Here is a 21,359-nt window from a genome sequence, read left to right as displayed (position 1 = left end):
TTATTTTATTTTATTTCTATTTTTACCATTTCTATTAATTGTTTTTATTTCTCTTATACTTGTTTCTTTTATTCCTGTTTATGTAAAGCACTTTGAATTGCCACTGTGTATGAAATGTGCTATATAAATAAACTTGCCTTGCCTAACTTGCCTTAGGGACTATCACTGCAAGTAAACGCATTCAAACCACACTGAATGTGACCAAATATTTCTTTCCAAATGTTTTTATTAATAAATGCATATTTATAAAAAATATGATGCTTAAATAATCTGTATAGCTGTTCGGACAAAGTGAGTACAAATACAAAACTTCTGCTCATAACTAGGCTCAACATTGCAATATTACAACATTTCCCTTAAAACTTGCCAAAAAGTAAGAGATGTAAAAAATATTTAATTCCTACACCAGAGGCTTCCTATAACAATTTTGTTTTCTATATTTGGGTCTTACAGGGTTAATGCGCAGGATTCTTTGTACATTGTTTGTCCAACTCCAACAGTCTAAATCAAAGCCCACTCATGCTGTTTCTGGTGTTCCACAGGGATCAGTTTTGGGACCTCTTGTGTTTCTTTTTATCTTTTACCTAAAAGATCTTAAGAGCCTTGTTGCAGGACATTTTTGTGAATGTAGCCATAAAACATCTTTATTTTTTATGAAATTGAAAACACGGAACAGATTTGGAGGGGTAGCAACATTGATTATTTTAAGAAGAAACAGGAGGCTTTTTTAGATTTTTCACTTCAGGAGTTTGTTTCCAGCTATGAATGTTTCTTTGACAGTTTTTTAAGTTTCTTTTGAAATGTTTTTAAATGTGTTTTTAAAATTATATTGTATTATATGTCGATTATATGTATATGTTGATTTGAGACTAAATTGGCCGTAGTGTATATGTACTGTATGAATAAGTGTGTGTGTGAATGTTTGGGTTGCAGCTGGAAGGGCATTCGCTGTGTAAAACATATGCTGGATAAGTTGGCGGTTCATTCCATTGTGGCGACCCCTGATGAATAAAGGTACTAAGCCGAAGAAAAATTCATGGATGAATGTGTCGATTTGAAGTGGATTCATGTTAATTGAGTCACTATTTGTGTAGCTGGTTCCTGCTAATTAATTGGGGTGACGACATCAGTTTGGTTTATCAGCTGTTTCTAGTCTGTAATTAGATGTTCTAAGATGGAAATGTATATTTGAAGCCTTTTGAAATGTTTGTATGTGGTGTTTTTTGTGCCCTGATGAAGGCTTGTAAGCTGAAATGTGAAGGCATTTAATTTATTTCATTAAATTGTCTCCTTTATTACAAGTGTTGCTGGAGTTTCCTATTTTTTATTATATTTGAATTTTGTCCATGCACCTTGTATGGCGGTTGAGTGTTCCAGACCTTGCCTTGCCTTACCATCTTTTACCTAATGGCACAGCTTACAGAAAATAAGTAAGTTTAACTAAATAAATAAGCTTTCATTTTATTAAACAGCAAAAATTAGTCGAAGGCACTCGAAAAATGTGGAAAAAATATTAAAAAGCCAGTTTATTCTAATGAATCCCTTACCCAAAGAGCACCGACACATTATTTAAGCTATACATGAGCACTTTTTGTTTGATTTTGGATTTTTAAGTTCTCATTTTCATTGTTAGCCTGATCACACCTAACTTTATCTGTCTTCCAAACCTTCTTCAGTGTGCCCTCCTTGTACTCTTGTTAAGTGCTTTGCATAATTAAAAGCTTGGTTTTCAATTAACTTTCGTAAACTCAATAGTAACTCAGTGTCTCAAAGTGGCTTGGTTTAGGCAAAAAAAAAACATTTTCTCCCAGGACACAGTATGTCTGATAATATTTTTTCTTCTGGAGAAAGTCTTATTTGTTTTATTTCGGCTAGAATAAAAGCAGTTTTTAATTTTTTTAAAAACATTTTAAGGTCAAAATTATTATCCCATTTAAGCTAATTTTTTTTCGACTGTCTACAGAACAAACTATCATTGTACAGTAACTTGCCTAATTACCCTAACTTGACTAGTTACCCTTATTAACCTAGTTAGGCCTTTAAATGTCACTTTAAGCTGTATAGAAGTGTCTTAAAAAAATCTAGAAAAATATTATTTACTGTCATCATGGCAGTGAATAATAAAATAAATCAGTTATTAGAAGTTATTAAAACTATTATGTTTAGAAATGTGTTGAAGAAATCTCTCCATTAAACAGATATTGGGGAAAAAAATAAACAGGGGGGGCTAATAATTCAGGTGAGCTAATAATTCTGACCAGCTGAATATACAGTAAGTTTCCTCAAATGTTTTGAGTAACCTAAACTTATCATGTTTTACAGTGCATTGGCTTCTGCTCTGCTCTACTGCTGCTGTCAGATAGACATTGGGCTGGGAGAGGAAAGAAGAGAAGCTGGGAGGGGGAAAAAATAAAAATGACTGAAGAATGAAGTGCTGAGCAGCTTTCAATCAAGCCTGAGCAGCAGGGAAGAAACTGGAAGCAGGTAAACGGGGTGCTGCCATGCCTCCCGCCAGTAAATCTATCCATCTCTCCTCACAAAACCAACACACAGACACTCATGCAGATACTATTGAATGGGTCTGTGCTGCAGGAGGCTGATCTGCAGTCGAAACAGGAGCCTCCTGGTGTTGCATAACCTCTAAGAACAGAGATTCAGCTCTTCATTTAGCCATGGAATAGGCCCTTCTTATCCGTATATCCTCTCAACCTCTGCTGGAAAGGCTTCTTGTTGTGGATTTAGGCTGGTAATTTCTATGAAGCCCATTTTGAAATGGTTCAACCACAGTGAAACCCAGTCGAGTGTTACTGGATGTGGCCCTTCTCAATAGAAACGACATGGGGGTAGTCATGCCTTATCTCCCTTTGAGTTTTGAGCCAAGCTGATTTTTAGTAATAGAAAAATATCACACTTCCATTTTAAAGTTTGGGAATGGTAAGATTGAAAGATTGAAAAAAAAAAAAAAAAAAGTATTTTATGATCACAAAGAGTGCATTATTTGATTCAAAATACTGTAAAAACAAATATTGTGAAATTCTATGTCAATAAAAATCTGCTTTTCCTATGTAATTTATTCCTGCAATGGTAAAGCTGAAATATTCACCATTACTGAATATTAAAATGGTTCCTTTCCTTCATCAATATGCTTAAAAAAAGTTAAGAGACATTGTGCTGGTTTCTACTTTCTTCCTTTATGCAAACTGATGCATTGCCATTTATTTATTTTTATATTTATGTTATGCTTTAATGCATTCATGTCACATTAAATTGATCAAAAGTGACAGTGAAGACATTTAAAATGTTACAAAGATTATATTTCTTTTAAATTTTGTGATTTCTGACAGATCATATGGTCATGTTTAATACTCAAATAACATTTCACAATTGTATTGTTTTCACTTAATTTAATATCAAGCAGATTGTATTTCTGAACATGTGCTATTTAGGAACTTTTATACTCAAGAAATCTGAATACATTTTTTAAATAAATACTAAACACCATCATGGTAACACACATAAAATTAAATTCCAGAGTTCACTCTTAGATATTGCTTGATGCTATAAGCAGGTTTGGCTTGGTGTCCCGGGAGAGAACCATGAGCTTGGAGATAATTGAGCCCAGGGCTCCTGCCTGGTCAAAAGGCATGTAAGGAGGTACAAGATCAGGTAGCTCTCAAGAGCTCCCCCTGGTAAAGGAGGAAAGGGGGAGATGGGGTGGATGGGAGAAATTCTTCAAAAAAAAATGAAGACAGTTCTAGACAGTCTAAACAGGCTATTTATAGTGAGTTTGGAATGATCCGATTGGTTTACTAATTATTACAGATGAGAGACCAGCCACGATCAATCATACCATGTACTCCTCTTGAAATTAATATGTGAAACTTCACTTAATAAAATAAACATTGTCTACATTAAATAATCTGATGTGCACAACTCAAGAGAAAATAAAAGACATGCACACGCACACACGCACACACGCACACACACACACACACACACACACACACACACACACACACACACACACACACACACACACACACACACACACACACACACACACACATATATATATATATATATATATATATATATATATATATATAGGGGAAAACTTACTGTTAAACAGGTTATGAATATTTACAGTAGCATTATTACTGTTTTTACCATTGAAAATTTATTTTTTACATTGTATATTGTTTTGACTCTTAAATTGGCCACAACTTTCTCTGTGTTTCAGCAAATGGAATGATATTTGGTGACAAATCTTCTTTTGACACATATTATGGGAAAATGCTTTGAAATTTTTCAAAAACTCAACACATTCAGGGGATATTTACTACACTTTCATTATGTTAGTACTGTTTTTGCCCATATTGACTTTCAATATAATAACATTTTTCATTGCAAACTATGACACCATATAATAAGGCATTCTTGCACAGGCCATAAAGGGTTAATAGTGTAACTGATGATCAACAGTAAAAATGACAAATTGTACCTTTTCCCAAAAGGGAAAACCAACAATCAATGATGCATGATTACACGGTGTCATGGCATTACAATCAAATAATGTTGTCATAATGGAAGTCAATGGGGCAAAAACAGCCACTAACATGACAAAAGAGCAGTCAATTTGAACAATACACAAAGCTTAAACAAAAAGTAACTCTATCCATAGATTCCACAGAACTATCCAATCTCTCACTTACTTTAAGGGCTACTAAACTGCTTAAAACTTCTTATCTTTGTTTATGTCTAATCTAGCCTAATCTTGAGTCAAGACTACCACTAGAACCCCATCAAAACCAAACCAGTGACCCAAAGGGAGACCACCTTTGTTGGAAGCTCTTTGAAGAAGCCGTGCTTCGTAAAGATGTGCAGACCTCAAATGCCTTCCATTTCAAAGCAAAAGTCACTCAAAGTCTGAAAACGCTTTTTGTTCCACAGAAACCTCCTCACAAGAATGTCTTTAAAAAGACCTTCGCCATCCCTACTCAACACTGACAGCGACAGTCGGGAGATGCCAGAAACGCACACAAGTGTGGTTTTAACATGAAAGGATTCCCTCGTTGGCAGTGCTCGCTCACTATAACCTCTGTGCGACAGCTTTCCTCTCTGTCTGTTTGCCAGGAGGCGGCTTTATTGGCATGGATGTATCATTTTCAATGTGTTTCAATGGCTGCGAGCAGCTACTCCAGGTCTGAAAGCTGCTTCCAGCGCACTAGAACAGAACTGTTAATCACATAAATCACACTGGCAAATTTACTGAGAATAAACACAGCTCCTGGAAAGCACACGTTTTCGTAACACAAGCAGTCACAGCTGCAAACATTGCACTGTATCAAGTCTTTACACTGGAGTCAATCGCATGCACTTTCAACTGACTTTATGAATCTCCACGTCAAAAAAAAATAATCTAACTTTAATTTATTAACTTGCTGGAGTCAAAAACTTTATAACTGCTTCACCAAAAAACTGTTAGCTGGTTTTCTTGTTATTTTTACTTTGCCTACAATATACATTGAAACAATGATAAATGGTATTCCCAAAATTACCTGTGACTTTTTTTTGGTGTTGTTGAAATTACCACTTATTAAATGTAAATGTAAATGACTGTTTATAATGTTAAGTTAGTGTTTAATGTATGTGTGTTATAATAAGCTGCTCAAAAAAACATTGCAGATTATTAACAATGTTAAGAAACATTGTGCTACTTTCAACGATCTTTGTTTGTGCAAACTGATGCATTGGCATTTATTTATTTTTATATTTAGTTTTATATTCATACTTTAATACATAAATCCCATTAAACTGATCAACAGAGACAGTGAAGACATTTAAAATGTTACAAAGATTATATTTAATATAAATGTTGTGATTTCTAACATATGTGATCACGTTTAATACTTAAGTAACATTTCACAATTGTATTGTTTTCACTGAATTTAATATCAAATACAATTGTTTTCTGAACTTGTGCTATTTAGGAACTTTTATACTCAAGAAATCTGAATTATTTTTTTACAAACAAATAAACTTTACAACTGCATCAGCAACAATCTGTTACCTGGTTTTCTTTTTCTTTTTACATTGTTTACAATACAGATTAAAACAATGATAATTGGTATGCCCAAAATTACCTGACTGACTTTTTTTTTTTTTTTGGTTTTGTTGAAATTACTGCATTTTTTCCTCACCACTTGTGTAAATTACAGTTTAAAATGTTAAGTTAGTGTTTAACGTATGTGTGTTATATTAATGTTGTTAAATATTCGTGTGAATGACTTTGTACCGTCTACATATCATCATGTTTTCCAGCTTGTGGAAAAGCTGTTTGTGAATCAATGTTTTCTCATCACCACTGTGTTTTGGAGGTGTTTTTGTTTACATGTTACAAAATGTACAATGCATATGTTCATAAGATGCGATATGGTAGTTTACTATTCATTTATAAATGTTTTTTTTATATTTTTGATGGTAAAATTCCAGCAATGAAAGCACCATACTTTTACTGTAAACTGTACGGATTTATTAGTTTTGTTTTTACAGTGTATGAAATATTTTTATGATTAACTGAATAGGATTGACTTTAAAGTTGGCAAGAGCGAGGATATTTTTCAATGATTATCAACATATGTTTTATCATAAAAATTAAACTGCTTAACTGACAGCTTATATGTTCTATAAAATTCTGTTACAATCAGGGCTGGATAAGTTAATGTGTTGTGTTATTACAGCATTAACTCATTAATTAAATAATGCCACCAATTAATTAATTAAGGCCGTTGCTCAGTAGCTCTAAATTGACATAATTGTAATTTTGACAATATATTACGTCAAAATAGTACTAGTAAATGACCCAAGATGTCATAATGTAAACTAATGTCATGTCTTAAGTGAATGCAAAGGGTTGAGAAAGAAACGGAATGAGTGTCAGTATTCTGGCCCATGCATTCGTCTTAGGCCCGAGACACACCAAGCTGACAATCATCCATTGGCTTTGTCAGTCCTGTTGATCATACTATTTGGTTTGGTGTGTTCCATATGTTGGCTATCATCGGGTTACTGTCAAAGCTTGCTGGCCTGATTCAGTGTGTTGAATCAGCGTCAGACCATCAGCTGAGAAGAGTGCTCTGACTGCGCACAAGTGTGACGTAGCAAGTAAACAATTCAAGCCAAGAAGGTACACAAAGAGGTCGGCTGCAATTTCTCTTCATTTCTCAAATATTTGCAAACGATAGGAATTATTCAATTATGAGATGTATTTGCATGAGCGAATCCCTCTATGGTGAGTGACAATTACTGTAATAATGGTACTAAATGTTGCTTTGTTTACACTTTGCCTGTGTGCGTCGGAAGCTCAGTTTCCCGTTGCAGAACAAGATAACGAACTACTGCCCCCCCCTTGGAGCATAAAGACACATCCTCATCTGCAAATGTGTTCCAACGCGAGTCTACTATGTAAACAACAATTTTTGAAGACCTTAATCCAACTAATGTTAGCAGAAATCGAATTAAGACATGCGAAGTATGTCAATTTTAGTCACATTATTGAAGTGTAGTACAGATATGTAAACACCTTAATCAAACTATTACTGTTTTGTAGTACTTTTCAATACATTTTGCAATAGGACACATACTGTACATGGCAGTTGCCAAGCGTCTGTACGCATTTATAAGTTTAAGAAATGAACTGCAGTTGAACCTGTCGAAAAATTAAAAACGAAACACCCAAAATCACATATGGTGCCATGACAAACATGAACTGTAGAAACTAGCATTGAATGGAGTTGTAATGGCATTAATCAAACTATGTACTATAACATGTAAGACAGGAACATGAAAAGAACATTCAAAAAGCAACTCATGTAAACCCCTTTAACATATTATTGTCTGATTCAGATTAAGGCAAATAATTTGATTACGGATGTCTATGTAAACATAGTCAATGTTGGGTTTCCTTTGTGCTAGATGTTTGGCGTCAGCTTGGTTAGTCCTGACCCTTAAGGTGGCCGTAGCTGTTTAATCAACAAACAGGATCATATTTGTTTTAAGTGTTTATTGCACTTTTGTTCATATGATAGTACTTTTAAAATAAAAGTGCACAATAGACTACCTGTGAATTGATTTTTTAATTTTTGCACATAAAAGTAAAAAAATATCGCTGACAAATTATGAGATTTAAAATGTCAATTGCTGACCAGCAGTAGCTACTATTTTAAACCATGTCATGGTTACAAAATGTATGCTTGGAAAAACATTTACTTTTGTGAAAACCCCATTCCAAATATACATTTTTAAATTGGATAAAAATCATTCCAAAACATTAAGACAGACAGATTAATTAATTGACTGACTGATATATACAGTATAATCTAAAATAATATAACAGTATAATAGTAAATATTATAAAAGCCAATAGCGACTATTCTGCCAAAGGTTTTTGGGACAAAATGTGATGTCAAACACTGTTTTAACATCTCTGCCTAATCATACATAACATCCAGCTCTCTGTCTGCCTAAAAAGCAGCTGGACTCATCTGTCCTTAGCACTCAAATTATCTCCAGTCATGCCAAGCAAAGAGCCATTATCATCTCACAATGTGCCAAGGGTCTCTTTTAATTAAATCAGATTTGATGTGAGGGTAAAATAGTTTTTTTTATTAATAATTTCCTGTTTGTAATCACGTCACGCTGCCAGATTTAGTGCTAACAATAAACCAATGAGATGCAGTGTGTGAAAGGAAGTCTGACCTGATAAATCAATGAGCCAATCAGAAAAGACAATTGGCTGGTAAAATGCAGGATGTGAGCAGCTCTGTAAGCAAATCCAATTTCCTGTTAAATAACAGCTGAGAAATTATGATATTTTGGAGTGTAAAGTGGGCAGTGAGGGATTTGAGCAAAAAAAAAAAAAAATAAATAAATAAATAAATAAATAAATAAATAAATAAATAAATGGTGTCACATTCACTAACCATCGTAATCTGGCTTAACCAGGTGCAGAAAAAGTCTCATGGATATTTATATGAAGTCACAGCCATTCTTTTCAGCACAAACACACCTGTCTATGCAAATAAAGCTTTGGAAAGTTTGTAAAAGTGAGCACTGCTTGCTTGCTGTAATTAGCGTTGGGCTATTACCGCCCACAAAAAGCAGGTGGTAAATAAGGTTTATTAAAAAGTGATGTTTATGTGCATTTTACTCATCGTGGCAGCAGTAATTTATCAAATGATGATAATGGAGACTAAAGAAGGACAGCATTGTAATGAGGCATATATCCAGACACTGTTCAGTCTAATGCATGTCTGCCTTTTAAAAAGCTGCTAATCAAAGTAGTGAAGTAAAACACAATTGGCCTGTAATATGACTTGATTTTAAATGTCTAAGCATATTCTCTTAATCAAACGATCATTCACTGACCACTACAGGTATGTCATTTATGTGATTTCCTCCTTCAAAAAAGTAAACAGAAACATTTATTCAGAGTAGTAAAATCAATTCTATCAATCATTATTTTAGCTTGACCAAATGCAAGAGATTGGGATGTGAATACAGTAGCCGTACCATGTCAGATTTTCCTATCTCCATTGAAAAAATAGGTAGCACACTTTGATGATGGAATATGTTACCTATGAGAATGTGCTACAAGCGTAAATTTTGATTTGGAGCTGTGTGATATGAGACTGTGACATCGCACTAACCCACCCAATTTCTAACCCCAATCTCAGAACTATTCAAATACAGCGTTGGTCGCATAATCTGACAGGTTGGATAAAATGTCAGGAAAAAAAAGTTCAATTTTTTTTGGTAAATTATTATTATTATTATTATTATTATTATTATTATTATTATTGATGCCATTGAAGAAGTGGTTTTGGTTCTCCAAAGAAATGTTATTCAAGATTTCTTAAAATTTCTTACAATTTATTCACGTACAGAACTTTTCCAATAAGAATAAAGGTCTTAATGTGGAGTTGAAAGGTTCTTTGGATGTCTCCATGTAACGATCGATGGCAAATAAAGGAATAGTTCGTGTCAGTAGACCCAAACAAAAAGAAACTTACAGATTTCAGCTTTATACAAACTAAACGTGTTATAGCTTTGGTATGGAAAAACACCTAAAGACTTGTTCTTGGACAATGGATAAAGGAAATGTCTGATAATCTTGCTACTGAAAAATTTAAATACAGAATCAGAAGTAAAGCAGAGGCTTTAAAAAAAAGTGTGTCCTCCTTTAGGTTGCTTTCTAAATGGATAGATAAAAATTGCATGTCTTTGGAAAGATGACTAATTTAAAATTCAAAGTAATAATGTTTATTATTATTATTATTATTATTTTATATGCACACATTGGTCAATTTAAATGTATTTTTTACTTACAGTATTGTATTTTATTTTAAATGTTACTTTTGTTTATGTTACTACCAAACGTTGGGGTGGTAAAGTACAATCTGAAAGTTGACCAAAAAAAAAGCGATTATCCAAAAATGAAAATACTCATTATTTTCTCACCCTTTCTGAGTTTTCTCATCTTTTCTAAGTTTCTTTATTCTACTGACCACAAAAGATTATATTTTGAAGAAAGTTGAAAACCTCTGACCATTGACTTCCATAGTAGGAAAAACAATGTCTTCAGCTTACTTCAAAAAGTCTTATTTTGTGTCCTGTAGAAGAAATAATGTCTAACAGCTTTGGAACAAGTAAAAGGTGAGTAATTGATCTTCGGTTTTGAGTGAACTTTCCCTTTATGGAAGAGGCAAGGATGCAAGGATGAGTCAGAGGGTGTTTAGCTGCTTTGGGAACATGGCTAACATTACATTACACTGGGAAAGAAATACAGATTCACATTTTTAAAGGGCACCTATGGTAAAAAATCTACTTTTCACTTGTTTGGACAGACATGTGTGTAGGTATGGTGTATAGACCGTCATATTGGGGTGATATAAGCACACCCAGTGCTTTTTTTTTTTCAATTTAACAACATAAAAAACGGTGGACCAATTGGAGTGGTTTTTAGACCGACAGCAACTTGACGTAGGAGAGAGGTCCCCCCGCCCACCAATACTGATTGACAGGCACGTCATCATATCCTCAGTTTGTTGATTCACGTCCGCCATTTTCAGCGTGAGTCGAAGCGATAACACTAAAGGAACACCCTAGCTCTATTTTTAGATGTAAGGCTCATTGGGCTCAACACAAGATCAATATTCTACACATTATCGGTCTAATCGGAATTATTGGTTGTATCTTTAGGTAGGTTTGCAAACATGTGTACTTCTCATTGAGTCTACTTTATACTTCAGCCGTTTGCATTTCTCGCGATCACAGAAGCTCCCTGTGATCTTAACTAGGTGCTGCTGTACCTGACGCAGCGCCATGCATTTTAGAATTCTAAACATAGGTTTCTATCAGGGTACACACAACGGCGCTTCAAGTCGGCGGCTGGGCGCCGCGGACAGCCACCGACTTGAAGCGCTGTTGTGTGTACCCTGATAGAAACCTATGTTTAGAATTCTAAAATGCGTGGCACGACGATTTGGGACACTTCATGTTTCTGCCGCGCCACAGAGAGTGTCTGGTGTGCCATGTCGCGGCTTCAAGCGACGCATCCCGTGCCTCAGTCAAAGTTAATTCAGTGTGTGTGGTTATTAGTCTCAGTGTACAAGCTCAGTACTTGAAACTAGCACACAGTTGGCTGTAAAACTATACAAAGACACAAATGATTTTGTAGTCTCTGCTTGGTCTGTGTCTGAGTCGTATATGTACGACTGATCGCTGATCCTCTCACTCCTGCTCCTTCTCTCAGTCTGCCTGTCTGAGTCTGTTGCAAACACAGAGCGGGTGAGCTCATGGCTCCGCCCCCTTGTTACGTCGAGCAGGAAGCCGAAACTAATCTACATGTGAAGCAACACACCCCTAAATCAGCAAGCTGTGGACACGCCCCCAACATGACACTTTTTAACACATTATAATAAAAAAATCTGAATTGTGTTTTGAACTGAACCTAAACTGGCACACTCAGAAGAACCATAATATTAATATTAAATCATAAAAAAGAGGTAAACTATGTGCCCTTTAAAGTGCAATAAGACTCGCCAGAAGTCAACTAAAGTTTATCACAAACAAGATTAACATAAGGGGTGCTTTTACATAGTAAAGGAATTTGTTGAAATGTTTGGGTATCAACAGGTGACAAAAGTTTGCTGTTTCTTTATCACATGCTCTTTACTGACAACTCTTTAATAAAATAGTAAAATATTTCAGGGAAAAGAATAATTTTAAGAATAGCTATCTAACTAATACCTTTCACAAAAAGTGTATGGTGCAATGGTTATTTTAAATGTTTTATTTTTGTAATTCAAAAAGGTGACATTAATGGCACAGAAACATGCTTGACAAAAGTGGCGGGTTTGGGCATGGACAATATTGGTAGTCGCCCAGGGCAGCATCTTGTTAGGGATAGCATGGAAACACCCAGAAACTCAACCAGCACAAATGCGAATCCAGCCATATCAATGCATATAATTCATTCTAGAGAGCGGTTTCAATATTCAGCATGCATTTGTGACATTTGAAAGTTTGATTGCTTTGTCCTACTTGAGTGACAATTCAAAATGGCATGCATCTTCCATCAAGGCACTGAAATCCAGTGTCATTTAGAGTTTATGGATCTGAAATACATACAGTTGGCCGTTATTGCATTAGGATTACTGTGTTAGTGTGTGTGGGTCTACTCACTGGCAGAAAGGCAGAAACTGCAGTAAGGTTTCCTTTGTAGGCTGGGCAGTGAATTCAGGCAGTGTCTGGATCAGTTTATTCATCACCATTCGAAGGTACGACTGCAGCTGCTTTCTCCTCTCCTCCACAAACTTGGCATCCTGCAAATTCACAGACATATACACAAAATTCAGATTCGCTGACTGGATAATTATACCCATAAATACAAACTGTCATTGTTTACTTCTCTACAGTATATGTCATTTTAGCCCTAGTAAGTAAGAAATGCGCTTCAATGAATTAAATGTGCACTTGCAGTGTCCTTCAAATTTTTAAAAGTACAGTATCTTCTTATTTAATCCACAGATCTAGATTGTCAAGACACCCAGAAAACATGTTTAAAATGTTCCATTTCTTGCACAACGCATTTTTCTTCATAAGTAATAACGTTTTTATGAGGAGTTATAAAATAAAAAATATATAAAAAATACAAACAAAAAATAAAACAAAACAAAAAAAAATGCATTTAATACTTTGTATAAAAGGCTTTTTTTTTGGTGATGGCAACTAAAAGATGCCTCTCATATGAAGAATTAAGTGACATGAATTGCTCAGGTGTGAAATTTTTCACAGACTTCAACAGTGTAAAAATCTTGATGGTTCTGTGGATCAAATCTGATCTTTATTCTGTAGTTTCTATTGGATTCAAGTCAGGTGATTGGCTGGGCCGTTCTACAGCCTGACTTTCTTTCTCTGAAACCATATGAGAGTTTTCTTGGCTGTGTTTTGGATCATTGTCTTGCTGAAATGTTGCTTTCATCTCCATCATCCTGCTAATGTAGATGTTGGACTGAAGCAGTAAATATTTATTTACAGTGAGCGAGGTCAGAGAATTGCTGAAAAACTACATAGGTCACACTTTATTTTGATGGTCCATTTGTTGAATTTAAGTTACACTGCATCTACATGCCAACTAACTCTCATTAGATCATACATGTTAGGTTGGAGTTAGGGTTACTGTAAGTTGACATGTAATTGCAAAGTTTCTTATAGTCAATTAAATGTCTGTTTAGCAGCAGTATCAATATAAATTAAGCAGACAGTCTAATAATACTCAAATGGACCATCAAAATAAAGTGTTACCCAGAGAGATTTCAGCTGCAGTCTGGGCTTTCACTGACTTTCTACACCTTCCTTTCTTCATATGTTCAATGCTTTTTCACAGCGTCGTTTTATTTTATTACACATAACTTCATATGTAAACTAATTAGTTTTCTTTTCTTTGCATATGTGGATTTCTTTGATTGTTACTAGTATCCACTGACAATTTCAAGTCAACAGCACCTTCTGAAATATATTTTCTGAGAAAAATGGTGACGTGTTAATGGTGACTTGAATATTATATATATATATATATATATATATATATATATATATATATATATATATATATATATATATATATATATATATATATATATGTATGTATATATATATATATATTTAATATATACTTAAATACTATATATATATTTTTTTTTAACCACACTCTAAATGCTGATAGCTATAGATTTTAGCTATATGAATCACAAAAAAAAAAAAAATCAAGATTTCAGCTACAAATCCTTAATGTTCTATTGATGAAAAGTCTTCTTCGGTGGCCTGTACATAAACAGTAAATAGTTTAATTTCATATTTTTCAAATAAGTTTTATAAATTAGAATAAGTTTTTTTTAAGTATGCTTAAAAATCACATGGTTTCAAAAAGAATTCCTTTACTCTACTGAACACAAAAGAAGATATTTTGAGCTGAAAACCTGTAACCACTGACTTCCATAATATTTGTTTTTGCTACTATGGAAGTCAAGGTAAACGGTGAGTAAATGATGACAGAATATCTGCATGACATCTTTAAATCTAGAGCAAACAAGTTCTATGAAGAGACCTTTAGACTACTTTTATATCTATTAGAATTCTGTAACAACTATAATAGCCATATGAGTTATTCAGCCTTTTCAGACTACAGTAGCTTGTACCAAATGTCATTTTTGTTAAGTCATATTTACATTCAGGGTTTTGAACGTATGAGGATTAATTTGATTTAAGAATGAAATTCTGAATGTCTGATGTTATATTTTACAATCTTTTTTGTACTCTATATACTGTAATTGTGTATATGTGAGACCCGAAAAGCCCTGAAAGTGTTCTTTTTGGGGGATTTTCACCACACACTGTAAAAAATGCTTCAATACAATTCCTTCTTGTTGTTCACACACAAATCGATTAAGTTAACTTAATTGTTTTTACAAACTTAAGTGGACTGAACATAAAACAATTAAGTTGTCCAAAAAAAAAACCTGTGTTAAATTAACTCATTTTAATTAAGTAGTTTAAACCAGAAGCAAAAGTCGTTTCTTGAGTGCAGCGGAAGTGTTGTTTTTAATGATCTAAATACAAAAAAATAAAAAAATAAAAAAAATACAGAATCTTTAGGTAAAACATTCTGTGAATTTTGGAAAAAAAATAAAAATTTTAAATTAAGTTTGGCTTTTGGACTTTACAACACTCTGGAATTTTGGAAACAATCCTTTGCATCCACCACTGGAATCAATATTCATGAATAAATGGATCCAGTCTGTTATTATAGGTTATAAAAATCAGAACACTAATATTTTAATGAAACCGTTACAGCACCTATGATCTGCTGTTTTTACCATATGCATAAGTTAAATTTGACAGTTTGTAAATTTGACATGCTCATTCAAATAGTGTATTGTGTTTCATTGTTTGTTTTTACATAAAATAACTATAATAGAATAGATATACACATATTTCAAAGTCAAAGCACTTTTATATACACTCAAAACTTATTTAAAATGAGCGAAACAACACAATTCTTAAGATTTCTTTGGGACAAGTTAATTGTTTTATGTTCAATCCACTTAAATTTGTAAAGTTAATGTGGGGAAGCCTGAATTTTTACAGTGTAGGGTTTCCTTTAGTAAAGTTATTAAAATGCAAACTTACAGCACAAACAACAGCCTATTTGCTTTTTGTCCTTTATTTAGAAAAGCATACAAAGAATACAAAATGTCTCCCTTTGTGCTCCATCTACCCTTATAGTTCATCCAATCATAATAATATCTCTCAAAAACCTGTTTCATTGCGGCTTGCATTGACTTTTCAGCATCAAAACCTCAGCATCTCAACTGTACCCAGCCTATCAAGCTGATGGGTAACCAGATCAAAGTCAGCACTGTGGCGGGGGTGACATCAAAAGCAAATGAGAAAGAACAAGGGACAGCGGGAGAAAGATTGAAATGTTATTAATGTCCCCTTGATGGCTGATTAATTGGCCCTGATGCTTCAGTTCTCGCATCTGTACGTGTGTGTGTGTGTGTGCGTGTGTGTGTGTGTGTGTGTGTGCGTGTGTGCGTGTGTGCGTGTGTGAGACATCAGTTGTTTCTCATATGCTGAAGGGAAAGCGACTACTCTAAACTCTCTGCTGTCACCCACTTAAACAGAGGCCAGCGGCTCAATCATCCAATAATAATAAAGAGGGTTAAGCAAGTGTGTGAGTGTGTCATCTAAACCACTGTCACCATGCATTTCAGCATTAGTGTGTCGCCAGGGCATGAAGTTCTAATAGTGATCCATCTCCAACAGGCATGAAAAGGCACAAAAGTTGATTATGATATGGGATATGTGGAGGAGATCACTGCTGTCAGATTAGTTTACCCATGAGGGCTGTGCCTGCCAGGGCTAATTTAATGCTGTTGCCCACGTCATCTCAGAACTGGCTTTAAAGGTGAAAACCATGACACCAAGTAGAAATGCTTGCTCTTTGTGCACTTTATTGCAAATATTAGTAGATACTATTGTTGTAAAGTACTTTAAAGGATTTTCTAACTCAAGAGAAGGACCCATTGGTGGAGACTGAAATAAATCAGGGACCTTGTTTAGTGTCATATATGATCTGTATATTAATAGCAAAATTTAACATCTATGTGAACTGAAAGTTGCTGACACTTTTATTTCAGCATGTTGGTGTACTTCAAACTGAAACAAATATTGAGTAGGGGGAGGAGCTTTCCTTTTGCACATCATTCCCTCATAGCAAACTAACCTTTAAGAGAGGCATTGGTAAGAATATTTTGGCTGAAGCCGTCAAGCTGGCGTCAAATGCACCACCACTCCAAACATAGAAACAAATGGTCAGACTTTGATCGAAGATTACCAACATTTTTTTTCAGTGGATTGATTTGTATGGATTCATTGTTCACCTAAAGAATAACAATGTGTACTAGCAAAATAAACACCCTGACATTAACAATCAATTGCCTTATCACAAAAGTTGCAAGCAACTTTAAACTATTTAAGAAGCAAAAAGCAAACAATTGAGTCCTCTTGTGCACCCACTTGGACTAGGATGAACAAATACATACAATATATTATGTCAAAATAGTCCTAGTAAATACCCTGACTTAATGTCTTAAATAAATGCAAAGGGTTGAGAAAGAAAAGGAATTTGGATCGGTTTATTGGACCCATGCATCCAGTAACCACAGCTGTTCAAACAGCAAACAGACAGATCACTCACTGAAAAACTAGTTTTGTAGAAATGTATCAAGATTAATTCAGCGCAGACAAGTGTTCATTTTGTCAACATAAATGGCTTGATGCAAATAAAAACTTTACAGGTCTGCTGTGCCAGTAATGTGACAAGCTATTCTCTTGAACTGATTTTGAGCTGTTTTAACAGCAGTTTTCTCAAAAACATTTGAGTGCATGGTTTAAAACTAAGCTCACAATCGATTCAAAAGAGAAAAGTGATGAAATTTGAAAATCTCTTAAATTTCTTAAATGGTTTTTCACCACAGCTTTATTAGTTAGGCTAGTTGTTTTTGTTTGTTTCTTAAAGAGCTCCTATAATGAAAATCAACTTTTGGAAGATGCTTGGACAGAACTGTGTGTAGGTATAGTGTGTCCACTGTTATATTGGAGTGATAGAAACAAAACAAGTCTCTTTTTTAAATTTCCTGACATTAAAATAGGACCCAAATCCCAGTGATTCTGAGACCCACAACAACTTGACGTGACATACCCACCGAATTGATTGACAGGCACCATGTTTCTATAATAATATGTATACACATGTCCACAGAACATTTTAATGCAAATAAACTGGGTTTAAAATATTTGTTACAACCCCCTGTGATTTCTATAAGCTTTATTAGTTTAAAATGTTTTTAAAACAGAGCATGTTTGTAATAAAGGCAATAAAATCGCTACAGTATGTGATTCTTAACTGATATAATCACCACAGCCACATGCTAATATGTGTGTACTGCAAATGGCATTTGTGTGTTACTCATCTCTTTAAAAAGACTTGAATAAAATAAACCACAAATACATGAAATAATCTTACTTTTTTGACTAATGAGCTGTATTTCAGCTTCATCCAAGTCACTTTCTGTCACTTTCACTGACTGCTGTTTAATTTATGTAACGCAGATGAAAAGCAGACACACGCGTGGGAACGGTGGGAGGGGAGAAGCAGCCCACTTGCATTTAAAGCCACAGGCTACAAAAACAGATCCACTGTACTCAGACACCAAAATGGGCAGATACTGGAGCCTATAATAAATAATCTGATGGGTATTTTGAGCTAAAACTTTACAAACACATTCTGGAGACACCGAAGGCTGATCTTTCATCTTGTAAAAGAGGTAAAATAGGTCCCCTTTAAGCAATCAAATGCAAAGTGTTGCTTTTTTGTTTAGTTTTTCTGGTCCAAAAACGTTCATTTTAAAATCTTTGATGAACAAGAATTTCAAAAGAACAGAATGTACTAGAAACGCAAATCTTTTTTAGCTTTACATCTGATTGATGTAATGAGTCTTTGCCGAACAAAAATACACATTTCTTAAAAAAAAAATAATAACAATGTAACAACTGGTAAACAGCAACTAGGTTTATGCCGTTTTAAAAAATATCATCTATAAACTAGATGAACCTGGCAACAATATGACACTATTTCCTTGAATATAGATAACGTGATATGACAGAGACAGAAAAAAACTGTCTCAGTTGTCTCAGTTCAATCACATTTCAAGTTTGAGAATGTATTATGTCGCTAATTGGATTCTATTAGGATAACAATATATTAAAACACCTATTCACCAAGGGAGCATTAAGGGCCAAATTCCTTGATAAACAAGCAGAGCACACACACAGACACACAAGTGCATTACTAACAGCTATTACTTATAGCTTCAGCTAGACCTTCAGACAATCTGTTAACACAAACACCCGCCTGCAATTCACACAAACAACTCGTGACGAAACCAACGACAAGCACTTCACAATCTCTTAAAAGAATGAGTGTTTCTCACTGCAAATGATTTCTCAGGCTTCTGTTTTTCGGCCAATTGTTGTTTCTCTGCTTAAATGACAGGCTTCTTTCCAAATTCCTCAAAGCACAGTTCTGCCGATCGCCAGTGTCTGACAGCGACAAGCAGTGAAAATCCTTGCCAGACGCTGCCATTTAAGCCAATAAAGACGTGCTGGAGTGCTTCTCCATCTTCACAGGCTATTGTCTGGACCAGCTGGACTAGCCGGAGCCTCGGAGTGAGTTTTGTTTGTGTTCACTTTTGTAAAATCGCATGCATGGACACGTGTGCAGATTTGAATGAGGGAGAAACGTCGTCCAAAATGACAAAGTGTGAGGGTGATTCAAGCTGCTACAGCACAAGCCGTCAAACTCTCCCTGAGAATTGAACAGTTATGAGTGAACGAGGCGATTTATCATCCTGACCGTGAAAAACATCCTGACCGATCGGCTGCTGTTACAGTGTTTGGATGTGGCTTTTCGATCAGGGAAAGAACCTCATTCATGCTACAAAATACAGCGGTATGAAATAGAAAGTACTGAAAACTGCATTGGAACAGCACCAGGGTAAATGATAAGTAAATGATGACTGAGTTTGTCAGCAGTTGCAGTCAGCGACTACTGCTTTTCTACTGAATCCAATATATAAATAAAGTAGAGCAGTGTTTCTCAACCACGTTCCTGGAGGCCCACCAGCTCTGCACATTTTCCTGTCTCCTTAAGCAAACACACCTGATTCATATCAACAGCTCATTAGCAGAGACTGAAAGACATGTAATGAGTGTGACAGACGAAGGAGACATCCAAAACATGCGGTGTTGGTGGTCCTGCAGGCACATGGTTGAGAAACACTGCTCTACTTTATTTATATATTGGATTCAGTAGAAAAGCAGTAGTCGCTGACTGCAACTGCTGACAAACTCAGTCATCATTTACTTATCATTTACCCTGGTGCTGTTCCAATGCAGTTTTCAGTACTTTCTATTTCATACCACAATGAGAGATATTTGCAAAAATATCCTACACATGGTTGTCAATAGGGCAGCCAACAGTGACCAATATTAAGATTTTTGTTGTTGTTTTACCTAAAAGCTTCTGGAGCAGAATTGTGTGTTTTAGGGGTATAAAATAAGGTTTTTGTGAAAAAATAATCCTAAATTTAGCATATTATTTATAAAAATTCTGCCCTTGACTGCTTGTCATTCTTCAAACCGTCATATATATTGGCACGTCATATTAATATGGCTATGTTCACATTGTGAGGCTTAGTTCTCCACTTTTCTTAGATCTGATTATTTTTATTTATTAAATTTTTTTGCATAACTGTTCATTTCATTGTTTTAAATATGTCCAGTATCAGATTTCTGACTTGTATGGGCCAAAGAAGAACAACTCAACAAAGCGTTTACATTTTTAAATGTATATATAATGTGTACTGTATACTGTACGGTGTGAATAAAGCATGTCGCCAAATTATGTTAAATATGATTATTATTGCACAACAGCGGTGCTTTATGAACTTAAATTGTTGTTTTGGTAGTAATAATGTGTATGTCAATGTCTGAAACCTAAAATATTGTAAGTGTCACATGGTGTAAAAAAAGTTGTGATCTATGACAAGTGCAGCACATGTCTCTTCAGGCTCACAGCGCCAGCCCTCGTGCGAAAGCAGATTTTAATTTAACAGCTGATCACGTGACACATTGAACATTCTAATCAACCGATGTGATCGCTTTCTCAGAAACCAGCATAGACTGACCACACCAGTTTAGCGTTAATCATAGGTAAATGAGCAGCCGCTGAGGAGTAAGAGGATGTTTATTGTACATTCCAGAGAAGAATGATGAGGCACGAAGATTAAAAGTAATGTAAAGGTTGCATGAATTCTGACATAACCATTAACACCACAGTCACATTGCAAAACTTGATAATAAATCTGTATCAGATTTAATAACACATAAAATGGCAAGATTTCAGAATTTCAATTAGAATTGAAAAGATCAGATTTCATGCGGTTTTGTGCTATTTATGGTAATTACAAAAAAAAAAAAAAGATTTGGACCACATTTGCCTGCAGTGTAAATGTAGTCTAAAGGTCCTATCATACACCCGATGCAATAAGGTGCAAGATGTGCTTGGCACGATTTGTAGCTAATTTCAGACCAGCGCAAACCTAATTTTCACATTTTGCATCACGCTGTTTATATAGCAAATCCATTTGCGCCACTTTGTGGAGTCATGGGTG

At 34.8% G+C, this 21,359-nt stretch overlaps 1 protein-coding gene across 1 annotated transcript in view; it reads right to left on the bottom strand.

The window, feature by feature from the left end:
- snx29 (sorting nexin 29) overlaps positions 1-21,359 on the bottom strand; it is a 252,068-nt gene that overhangs the window by 11,602 nt on the left and 219,107 nt on the right. Inside the window, exon 20 of the mRNA XM_056468943.1 lies at positions 12,745-12,884. Within this exon, the coding sequence (XP_056324918.1) occupies positions 12,745-12,884 (140 nt within the window). The remainder of the gene's footprint in view (positions 1-12,744; positions 12,885-21,359) is intronic.

Source organism: Danio aesculapii, chromosome 12 (genome assembly GCF_903798145.1).
Source record: "Danio aesculapii chromosome 12, fDanAes4.1, whole genome shotgun sequence".
Lineage (NCBI taxonomy): Eukaryota > Metazoa > Chordata > Actinopteri > Cypriniformes > Danionidae > Danio > Danio aesculapii.
The sequence above is the reverse complement of the archived record's forward strand: the minus strand, read 5'-3'. Positions and strand labels throughout refer to the sequence as shown.